Source organism: Gracilinanus agilis, chromosome 4, assembly GCF_016433145.1.
Source record: "Gracilinanus agilis isolate LMUSP501 chromosome 4, AgileGrace, whole genome shotgun sequence".
In the NCBI taxonomy this organism is placed as follows: Eukaryota; Metazoa; Chordata; class Mammalia; order Didelphimorphia; family Didelphidae; genus Gracilinanus; species Gracilinanus agilis.
Window position 1 is genome coordinate 187,649,736 of NC_058133.1, and position 12,012 is coordinate 187,661,747.

General features: G+C 41.4%; 1 protein-coding gene across 1 annotated transcript in view; it reads right to left on the reverse strand.

Moving 5' to 3' along the window:
• LOC123246143 (MYCBP associated protein) overlaps positions 1-12,012 on the reverse strand; it is a 42,416-nt gene that overhangs the window by 14,531 nt on the left and 15,873 nt on the right. The window contains exons 7-15 of the mRNA XM_044675081.1: positions 6,673-6,814; positions 5,807-5,922; positions 5,585-5,697; positions 4,321-4,432; positions 3,367-3,556; positions 2,825-3,012; positions 1,327-1,473; positions 929-1,102; positions 713-829 (exon numbers count right to left, since the gene is read on the reverse strand). Coding sequence (XP_044531016.1) covers positions 713-829; positions 929-1,102; positions 1,327-1,473; positions 2,825-3,012; positions 3,367-3,556; positions 4,321-4,432; positions 5,585-5,697; positions 5,807-5,922; positions 6,673-6,814 — 1,299 coding nt within the window. The remainder of the gene's footprint in view (positions 1-712; positions 830-928; positions 1,103-1,326; positions 1,474-2,824; positions 3,013-3,366; positions 3,557-4,320; positions 4,433-5,584; positions 5,698-5,806; positions 5,923-6,672; positions 6,815-12,012) is intronic.

The window sequence follows — 12,012 nt, forward strand, 5'->3', positions numbered from 1 at the left end:
TTCATCTGGACCCCAGAAGTGCTCTTGGGAGAATGATTAAATTCTGCCTTTTAAGCATCCCTTCACCACCAGGAGGCTGAAGACATAGATGCCCTTGTGACAGCCCTGAAGCCTCATTCATGAAGCTGTTCTCAGAAATATGGGAAGTTTAGAAAGCTGAGTTCATGGTTCCTGGAGGGCCCTTGACTGTGAGTCAGGAGAGTCAAATTCCCGACCCAGGATCTGCCATTTACTGTGTGTGCTTGGCCATCATTCCGCTTTTCTGGGGTCTAGTTTCCTCCTTGGTGAAATGAGGGAGATCACCAACTTCTCAGACATTATATGTCCCTCCACCCTGGGACTGCTCTGACACCCAACCTGTGAAGGGGACAACTGGAGGACCTGCCTCCCCAGGGGCATTCCCATGAGCAGGGACCTCTTACCCTGGGTAAAAGCACTGCACTGACACTGTTGCTGAGCTGCTTTGGTGCCCATCCTGTCCATTACTAGGCCAATCCTTTTTTTTTTTAACCCTTACCTTTTGTCTTAGAATCCTTACTAAGAATCAGTTCCAAGGCTTTAAGAGCAGTGAGGATCAGGCAATTTGGGCTAAGTGTTTTGCCCGGATCACACAGCCAAGGAAGTGTCTGAGGACATATTTGAACCCAGGCCCTCCCGTCTCTAGGCTTGGTGCTCTATCCACTGAGCCACCTGGCTGCCCCAAGGCCAATACCTTTTTTAAATCATCCACACAGAGATTCCACTTGGGTGCCTTTGCAACTGCCTCCGGCTTTTCTGGGCCTCCTTCTTCCAGATCCCCCTGGAATTCGGTCACCTTGAGTATGTCACTCTTTTGGCGTAAGATAGCAGATGTGGATGGTTTGTAGGATGGAAGCTTTGAGGGCTTCTGGGGTTGGCTTTCGGGAGTTGGACCCGCAACTCCCTTGGCCTTCTCTCCTGGAGTAGTGGTCATCTCAGGACCGACAGGAAGCTTCTGTTCTTCTTCTACTGGTGGAGCTGGTGGGACTGCTTCCTCCTCTTCAATCAAAACTGGGGGGCACGATACAATGTACTCATCCCATAGGTCTTGTAGATCTCGAACCACTTGATGCTGATAATGTAGCTGTAAGAGAAACAGAGAATCACACACACACAGAGAATCACACACACACACACAGAGAATCACACACACACACACACACACACACACACACAGAGGAAAGGGCAGAGCCCAGGAACCGGAACCCAAGCCATCCACAACTTCCTACTGACTCACAGAGAATCCAGATGCACTGCAGCATCCTCAGCACCTCTGCCCTGGGGTTGGTTCCAGGGGATGCTCCGTACCTGAGGGTTCCTGTAGTTGAACAAATCTTCTTCAGTAAGGTAGGCATCCACTGGGGATATGGCTCGATCTGGGGACCAGATCCCTCTCAGCAGCTCATCAAGCAACTCCCGTACAATGGAAGTAGCTTCTTGGGTGGCAAGTTTTTCCTGAAGAAAGGAAGGAAGAAGACCCAGGACTCGGGCTTCTGCCTGTCTGTCCTCCAGACCTTTCATAAACCACTTCAGGGAAGATGCTTGGTGGAAGCAAAATCCCCAATAAGCCCAATCCTGTATGGCTAAGCCTGCCCCTTCCCTCCAAATGCTCCTGAAGCTTCTCACTGATGCAGGGGCTACTGGGCATTCCCAAATAGCTGCGACAAAGCCGAGATTAAAGGAGAAAACACATGTAAAGAGCCTTTTAAACCTTTTAAGGATGTGCACCATTTCAACACTATTCTCCCAACTGATCCACAGGGCCAACACTTTCATTAGGAGATCCCAATATGTGGAAGAGGGAGGCTCATTAAAATCTGCAGACTTGCGAAGAGACTGGTGAAGTTTCCTTACTCCTTTCTATTACCCATCTAGAAGTAATGTGCCCAAGAGCATGAATGTCAGGAGACCCAGTATGGCAAGAGCATCGTATCTTCCATCATAATTTGAATAAGCATTGGGGTTTTTAAAAATTCTTTCAAACTTGGACTAACTTCCTTAAGATTCTAATGGGCCACAGGGCAGCTAGGTGGCATAGTGGATAGAGCACCAGGCTTAGAGTCAGGAGGACCTGGGTTCAAATCTGACCTCAGGCACTTCTTGGCTGAATGACCCTGGGTAAGTCACTTAACCCTAACTACCTAGTCTTTACCACTCTTCTGCCTTGAAAATGATAATCAGTATTCATTCTAAGGAAGACGGTAAAAGTTTAAAAAAAATATTTTAGTGGGCTACAGGGCAGCTAGGTGGCACAGTGGATAGAGTACCAGGCCTGATGCCAGGAGGACCTAGTTTGAAATCCAGCTTCAGCTACTTCCTAGCTATGTGATCCTGGGCAAGCTGCTTGCCTTTGTTTGCCTAGCCCTCACCCTTCTGCCTTAGAGTTTTTACTAAGACAGAAAGTTGGGTTTTTAAAAAAAGACTCTACAGGCTATGATGCTTTGCATGGTAAGGCTCAAAAATGTCCTTTGCCTGGCAGTATGAAGAACACAGCCTCTGGGGATGAAGGATCTGGAAAATGAGGGAGTTGAAGCCAGATGACCTCTGAGATCCCTTCCAGCCTGAATTCTATGATTCTCTATTTCTTAAGAAGAGACAGAGCCTTGGTGCTCCTCATAGGTACCCAGAGGTTGCTAGGGATTTTCTTGTTCCATAAAAGTTGCTGCTTGTTTGTGAAGATCAGTAACTCACCCCTATGGGTTGGGGAGGGGGTGGTAATAGGATCACCACAAGCACTCACCAGAAAGGACACAAGGGTAGATAATCTATACAGTCTCTGCAATAGCCAAACTCCCAGGTCTCTTACCTTCAGCAACTTTCTTTCCTCCATGAAAATGTCTTGGCTCAGGGCAACACCCCGTAGAGTGACCTGCAGCATAGCTCCCCCTAAGAGTGTTGGGTGGGTTCCAAACTCCCAGCATTCCCTGAAGATTCCTGCATTCAAAGACTTGAAGAAGAAGGTATACTCCTTTGTTTCCCCAGGAAGAATCACACCTGAACAGGACAAAGACTCAAAGTCTCCAAAAAATCCAAGTTAGCCAAGCCCCACAAGATGTTTCCCCAGTTCTACTGCTTCTTTCTACCTCTTGGAGGTGTGCGTGGTGGGGAAGGGGCATCTTACTTCAAGATTCAAACCTAAAGGAGAGTTTTCGTTCCACCTACACCAAGTCAGCTTTTATTTGGCCTCTGGACTGCCATATTCTCTCTCTCAAACAAGGCTTGGATACAGAAAGAGTTGCCAGTTTCAGGGAAGCTTGGCAATAATTATCTCTTGGTTTCTTTTGAGGATATGGCTGAGGTCAGCACCCATCTGGTCCAGGAAGGCTAAGCTCACTTCCTTTTATATACCTTCCTTGGTGTTAAAGTAAAATCGCTGCGCTTTGATCCCCTTGAACTCTTCAAAGGTGTCGGGCTCTTGGAGCCTCCTCCAGTCAAACCAAATAGCTGCAGTTCCATTGTTTACAACTGTGAGGATAGAAGATGTCCTCTCACCTTCCATGGTCTCAAAGGTCAAACGGACTGCAATGCCAATTTGTTTCTGTGGGAGAGAAGGGGGAAAACGATACTGATCTGTCTCTATGGGAGAGAAGAGAGGAAAGCTGGTCTGCTCCATCAATGGTGACTCCACTCTCCAATGGAGCAGAGGGGGTTGGGAAAGCGAAATCCTAATGCCGGCTGTCCCAGGAGTTGTCACTGACAAGGGGAAGAGACAAAATAGATTCTATTCTGGAAATCCTGAAAGTAGTGCTAGTGGCAACTTCCCATGTGGGAGGGTTCTTTAGTTACTGGAAGATATGAAATCTTTTTCCATGTTTAGGGAGGGTTTACTTGTGATTGCTCAGAAGTAAAGCCCCAAGAAAGAGGGGCTGGGGGGTTGGGAGAGATGGAGAGGGACACAGTGGAAAGAGAACTAGGTTTGAAGTCAGGGAGCCTCCTCTGTTACCTACTACTGGTGGTCTTTGGACAAATGACTTGGTCTCTCTGTTCCTTGATTTCCTCCCCTGGAAAATGAGTGGATCTGACTAGATAATGTCTAAGTTCTCTTCCAGATCTGAAGCTATTATTCTAAAGACCAGGGGATCTGTGAGTCAGTCTTCTGATTTAGTTCTCATTTAGGCTGGTCCTATTACCATTTTCAGATGGAGGCTGAAAGTGTGGACAGACCAAACTAAAATGGGACATTGCAGTCTCCCTGGGATTTTGTCAAAGTCATCTTCAGGGTAGGACTAGCCCTCTTCTCTGAATGGTGAAAGCCTTGATTTTGGTTTAAAGAAATGAATACTGAATGATTAGGGGGTTTACCTCATCTGGCAGAAGAGAGCTATCGATCCAGCATGCTGGTTTTCCACAGAATAGCAAAGAAGGACCAAGAAAAGGCATAGGAACCACATCAGGGAAGTCAGCTAAGGGATTTCTGGAAGATAAGCCAATAACATATTGTCCTTAAGGATGCTAATGTTCTTTGTCAGAACCCAGAGAGAGGACAGCCAGGGACATTCAGATCAGGACCAAATTAGTTGAAAACTGAGAGGTGCTCAAGATAATAGCATCTTCAGTATTAATGGGCATTTACTGAGTGTTTACTACGTACCAGGTACCATGCTAAACACTGGTCATAGCCAAGCGGTACAGCGGTTAAGCCACTGGACTACCTGAATTCAAATCAAGCCTCAAGATACTGCCTGCCCGACCGTATAGTTCTGGGCGAGTCACCTAACTTTTGCCTGCCTTAGTTTCCTCATTTGGAAAATGGAGCTAATAAAGCACCTGCCTCCTAGAGTTATGATGATAAAATGCAATAACATTTGTAAAGGTTTTTAAAGAACCTTAAATCCCTATATAAATGCTAGCTATTGTGAGATAAAGAAAGGTAAAAACATATTCCCTGCCCAAAAGGAGCTCACATTCTAATGGGAGAAACAACATACAAATAACTACATATACACAAGATCTATCCAGTGTAAATGAGAGGTAATCTCAGAGGGGAGGTACTTGCAGTGGGGAAGGACCAAGAAAGGCCTACTGTAGAAGATGGGAGTAGAACTGAGATCTGAAGAAAATCGGGGACACTCTGAGGCAGAGATGAGGAAGAAGAACATTCTAGGCAAATGAAAAAGCCATTGAGTCAGGAGATGCAATGTCTGGCAAAAAGGCCAGGGTCACTAGATCACAGAGTACATGGAAGGGAGTGAAATGTAGGAAGACTGGAAAGGTAAGAAGGGGCCAGGTCAGGAAGAGCTTTAAAAGCCAGAGGAAACTCCCCAAACCTTCAAGTCTTCAAACTAAAGAATCACTGATTGTATGCAGAATGGGATTTGACAATGACTTGGCATGACCAGTGTCAGAACATTCAAGAAAATCATCTTGTAGAATGCAATAGAGGGAGATGGCTGAGACAGAAACCTGAAAGGTGCTAGACTAAGAGAGAGTCAGTAGGGTGGGCTGGCCCTAACCATGGCCCCAAATGCAGAAGGGACTACTACAGTGGAATGCACACAAAGGCTTCATGAGATGATGCCTCACAACGGACATTACTCACCCTCCCCTGACATTGAGCCCAACTCACGGAGTCACATCTTTGGACGTGCTTTCCTTAGCCTCTATAAGTATTGGGAAGTGCTGTGCAGAGACAGATGAGAAAGGTTGTCCTTTGCCAACTACTTCAAGTCCTTCGATATCCTTAATTCAAGGAGAACAGGAAAGGAGAATGTGTTACCTTTTCTAAAACAATAGACATTCTAATGGGGACTTCATACTGGGAGGGGCACAAAAGGTCCAGAAGCATTACCGGCTGATTAAAGTCTAAGTCCTTAAGGATGCATTGGAGTTCCTTTCGACGGCCAATCAAAAAGAGACTCTTCTCCCATGTGAAGCGGTACCAAGGCTCCCTCAAAGATGGTAGTCCTGGAGAACAGACCTCAATCATTTAATACATGCAGATTAGCTTATTCCTTCTTACCCACCTTCCCTTGCTAAAGAATTCTTAGCATCCTGTAGAACCTCTGAGAAAACTACATCTGTTTAGAAATTAAGGGGATGTCTGTCAGTTGGGAAATGGCTAAACAAATGGTGGTATGTGATGATGATGGAATACTTTTGTGCATAAGAAATAATGAACAGGATGATTTCAGAAAGAGCTGGAAAGACCTATGTGAGCTAATGCTGAGTGAAATAAGCAGAACCAGGAGAACATTGTACACTGTAACAGCAATATTGTGGAATGATCATCTGTGATAGACTTAGCTACTCTCAGCAATACAGTGATTCAGGACAATTCTGAGGGACTTATGACAAAGAATGCTATCCACCTCCAGAGAAAGAACTGTTGGAGCCGGAATGCAGATCAAAGCATACAATTTTTCACTTTTATTTGGGGGGTTTTGTCTTATATGAGTATTCTCTTACAACAGTGACAAATATGGAAGTATGTTTCACATGATAATACATGTATAACCCAGATCAAATTGCTTACCATCTCCAAAAAGAGGGAGAAAGACAATTTGGATCTTATAATTTTAAAAGATATTATATCAAAAATTGTTATTACATGTAACTGGGAAAAGAAAATATTAAAAAAGAAAAGACCCCCCACACACACACACACACATACACACATTTGCAGGGTGTTAGTTACTTTTAAGCCCTTGTCCTTACCTGACTCCATTTGAACACTCTGGGGCTTTCCTACATGAGTGACAGTCTCTTGGAAGCTATGTTGCCACTGGGTTACCAACCCTGTTATTTCATCTCCAATATATGCAGGCTGGGTCCAGAACTCACAGACAACCTTGCTATCCTGGCAAGTAAGGAGAGAGAACTGGAGTCCCCCTAAATCATAACAGTACCAACCTAGAGAACCCAGAAAATCAAGGACATCTGATTTGGTGCATATACGCTCTCTTTCTGATGAAACAGAGCCTCTTATGATGTCATGGGAAACATCTCATATTGTTCCTCCTGGGATAAGAAATTCTAATTTTTATGGAACCTTCCAGAGAGATCTATATTTCAGAAAGATACAGAATTCTCTGGATGCAGGAGAGTATCCTTTGGGGACTCTCTACATTCCAGTACAACTAGCCCATTAACCATCTCCTGCCAGGCTTTGCATAGGCTATCCCCCCCTGCCTAGAGTGACCTTCCTCTTCCCTCTACCTCTTCCACTTCCTGATTTCTTCAAAGACTATTTGAAATGCTACAACCAACTCTGTGCTTTCAGGATCCAGAAACTGATAGCTCTCATGATGTCCAAGTCCTCTTTCACTTGGGATTCCATCACTCCTCAAACTCCCCTTGACCACCTTACTTTGCTCCATCACCCCAATACCTATTAACAAATCTAATCAAATTCAAAATGCATTTAAGCATCTATTATGTATTTTTAAACTCTTACATTTTAATAAGAAAGTTACATCATCATCAAATGAGATAGCGTAACATGCTTAGCAAAAGGCCTGACACAAGGCAAGCACTTAAATAAATGCTAGTTTCAGGACAGCAAGGTACCTCAGTGGACAGAGAGCTAGGCCTAGAGACAGGAGGACCTGTGTTCAAATCTGGCATCAGACTCTTCCTACTTGTGTAACCCTGGGCAAGTCACAACCTCCATTGCCTAGCACTTACCATTCTTTTGCCTTGGAACCAATAGTTAGTATTGATTCTAAGAAAAAAGATAAGGATTTGTTTAAAAAACAAAACAAATGCTAGTTTCTTTCCACTTTTGGATGTTAGAAGTTTATTGACCTAATATTTATAAATGGTAGTTTGGATGAGTACTTGGGAAAGGGAGAAAAATCTTGTTTTGGGTGGAGAATATTTCTAAATTTACGGCAATATACCTTGGGCCACTGAATTCCCAAAAGGGCACCCCCATCACTGCCTTTTTAAACTATGCCTAATGATTTTTTTAAAACTATCTATTAAAAAGATCCAACTATGTACATAGTTCAATGCTGAATGATGAGAAGTCAAGGACAAGATGAAAAGTTCCAGGTCTTCCTCAAAGAATATAAACTGTACTGGGGGAATACAATATGTAAACAGTTAAAGACATGCATGATTACTTAAAGAACCACTGGGGTTCAGCAAAGGCTTCCCATAATAACCAATGGATTGCACCAGTTACTGGTCCCTGGGGGGCAGAGGGGGTGACAAAACAATGACATCTAATAAAAGCATTTGAGAAAGTGAGAGAATGTAAGAAGTGGAGTTAAAGAGGAAATGTGCATGAGGAATAGCCCATGCAAATGCACAGGAGAGGGCAGCCAATGGGCCATTTCGACTGAAATGTAGAATACATGAAAGGGAACAAGCAGGAGGCCTAGAAAGGCAATGTGGAGTCAGTTTGTAAAGAACTGTCAATGCAAAGCTGAGGAATTTTTATTTTAACCTAGGAACAATAACAATAGAGGTGTAGTACCAATTCAAGGTTCAGTCATACCAATGAATGGCCTCTAAATCACTCCCCAGGTTCTCCTTCTTTGCTCTCCTTGACAAGGCTAACCTGCAAGAATATAGTCAGTTTTGCTGGATAGTTAAGTCTTGGTTGTAGACTCAGCTCTCTTGCTTTCCGGAACATTATATTCCATGCCTTTCGGGACTTCAATGTAGATGCAGCCAGATCCTGTGTTATCCAAACTGTGGTTCCCTGGTATATGAATGACTTCTTCTTAGCAGCTTGTAATATTTTTTTCCTTGGTCTAGTAGTTTTTTAATTTGGCTATAATATTCCTGGAAGTTGTCAGTTGTGGATTAAATGTATGAGGTGATCTGTGGGTTCTTTCAATTTCCACTTTTCCCCCTTGTTTGAGAATGTCTAGGCAGTTTTCTTTTTTCTTTTTTTAACCATTTATTAATATTCATTTTTAACATGGTTACATGATTCATGCTCCCTTCACCCCCTGCACTCCCCCCACCCATGGCCGATGCACATTTCCACTGGTTTTAACATGTGTCATTGATCAAGACCTATTTCCAAATTGTTGTTAGTTGCATTGGTGTGGTAGTTTTGAGTCTACATCCCCAATCATTTCCACCTCAACCCATGCGTTCAAGCAGTTGTTTTTCTTATATGTTTCCTCTCCTGCAGTTCTTCCTCTGAATGTGGGTAGTGTTCTTTACCATAAATCCCTCAGAACTGTCCTGTGTCATTGCACTGCTGTTGGTACAGAGGTCCATTACATTCGATTTTACCATAGTATATCAGTCTCTGTGTACAATGTTCTTCTGGCTCTGCTCCTTTCGCTCTGCATCAATTCCTGGAGGTCTTTCCAGTTCACATGGAATTCCTCCAGTTTATTATTCCTTTTAGCACAATAGTATTCCATCACCAGCATATACCACAATTTGTTCAGCCATTCCCCAATTAAAGGACATACCCTCCTTTTCCAGTTTTTTGCCACCACAACAAGAACAGCTATAAATATTTTCATACAAGTCTGTTTATTTATGATCTCTTTGGGGTACAAATTTATGATTTGATGACTGCTGCTTTATGGTATAGTTAAATATCTGGTACTGCTAGGCCCCCTTCCTTCACATTTTTTTTTCATTATTTCCCTTGATATTCTTGATTTTTTGTTATTCCAAATGGTATGGCTGGATCAAAGGGCAGGCAATCTTTTATAGCCCTTTGAGCATAGTTCCAAATTGCCAGCCAGAATGGTTGGATCAGTTCACAGCTTCACCAGCAATGCATTAATGTCCCAATTTTGCCACATCCCCTCCAGCATTCATTACTCTCCCCTTCTTTCATTTTAGCCAATCTGCTAGGTGTGAGGTCATACCTCAGAGTTGTTTTGATTTGCATTTCTCTGATTATTAGAGATTTAGAACACTTTCTCATGTGCTTATTGATACTTTTGATTTCTTTACCTGAAAATTGTCTATTCATGTCTCTTGCCTATTTATCAATTGGGAAATGGCTTGATTTTTTATACAATTGATTTAACTCCTTGTATATTTGTAAAACCTGTCAGAGTTTTTTGTTACAAAGATTTTTTTCCCAATTTGTTGTTTCCCTTCTAATTTTGGCTGCATTGTTTTTGTTTGTACAAAAGCTTTTTAGTTTAATATAATCAAAACCATTTAATTTACATTTTGTAATTTTCTCTAACTCTTGCTTGGTTTTAAAATCTTTCCTTTCCCAGATATCTGACAGGTATACTATTTTGTGTTCACTTAACTTATTTATAGTTTCCCTCTTTATATTCAAGTCATTCACCCATTCTGAATTTATCTTGGTTTAGGGTGTGAGATGTTGATCTAAACCTAATCTCTCCCATATTGTTTTCCAAATTTCCCAGCAGTTTTTGTCAAATAGTGGATTCATGTCCCAAAAGTTGGGCTCTTTGGGTTTATCATACACTGTCTTGCTGATGTCATTTACCCCAAGTCTATTCCACTGATCCTCCCTTCTGTCTCTTAACCAGTACTATATTGATTTGATGACTGCTGCTTTATGGTATAGTTAAATATCTGGTACTGCTAGGCCCCCTTCCTTCACATTTTTTTTTCATTATTTCCCTTGATATTCTTGATTTTTTGTTATTCCAAATGAAATTTGTTATAGTTTTTCCTAATTCAGTAAAGAAGTTTTTTGGTAGTTTGATAGGTATTGCACTAAATAGGTAAATTAATTTGGGTAGAATGGTCATTTTTATTATGTTAGCTTGTCCTACCCATGAGCAATCAATGGTTTTCCAATTGTTTAGATCCAGTTTTATTTGTTTGGAAAGTGTTTTGTAGTTGTTTTCATATAATTCCTGTGTTTGTTTTGGTAGATAGTTTCCTAAGTATTTTATATTGTTTAGGGTGATTTTAAATGGTGTTTCTCTTTCTACCTCTTGCTACTCTAATGTGTTGGAAATATATAGAAATGCTGATGATTTGTGTGCATTTATTTTGTATCCTGCAACTTTGCTAAAGTTGTTGATTATTTCTACAAGTTTCTTAGTTGATTCTCTGGGATTTTTTAAGTAGATCATCATATCATCTGAAAAGAGTGATAGCTCCTCATTGCCTATTTTGATACCTTCAATTTCTTTTTCTTCTCTAATTGCTACTGCTAGTGTTTCTAGTACTATGTTGAATAATAGAGGTGATAATGGGCATCCTTGTTTCACTCCTGATCTTATTGGGAAGGCTTCTAATTTATCCCCATTGCATATGATGTTTGCCGATGGTTTTAGGTATATACTGTTTATTATTTTTAGGAAAGGTCCTTCTATTCTTATACTTTTCAGTATTTTCAATAGGAATGGATGCTGTATTTTGTCAAAGGCTTTTTCAGCATCTATTGAGATAATCATGTGATTTTTGTTTGTTAGATTGTTGATATGGTCAATTATGTGGATGGTTTTCCTAATGTTGAACCATCCTTGCATTCCTAGTATAAATCCCACCTGATCATGGTGGATAATCTTCTTGATTACTTGCTGGAGTCTCTTTGCTAGTGTTCTATTTAAGATTTTTGCATCTATGTTCATTAAGGTGATTGGTCTGTAGTTTTCTTTCTCTGATTTTGATCTCCCTGGCTTTGGAATCAGTACCATATTTGTGTCATAGAAGGAATTTGTTAGGACTCCTTCTTTGCTTATTATATCAAATAATTTGTGTAGTATTGGGATTAGTTGCTCTTTGAATGTCTGATAGAATTCACTTGTGAATCCATCAGGCCCTGGCGGTTTTTCCTTAGGGAGTTCTTTGATGGCTTGTTCAATTTCTTTTTCTGATATGGGATTATTTAGGTATTCTATTTCTTCTGCTGTTAATCTAGGCAATTTATATTTTTGTAAATATTCATCCATATCTCCTAGATTGTTATATTTATTGCTATATAATAGGGCAAAATAGTTTTTAATAATTGCCTTAATTTCCCCTTCATTTGAAGTGAGGTCTCCCTTTTCATTTTTGATACTGTCAATTTGGCTTTCTTCTTTCCTTTTTTTTTTTTTATTAGATTGACCAGTACTTTGTCTATTTTATCTGTTTTTT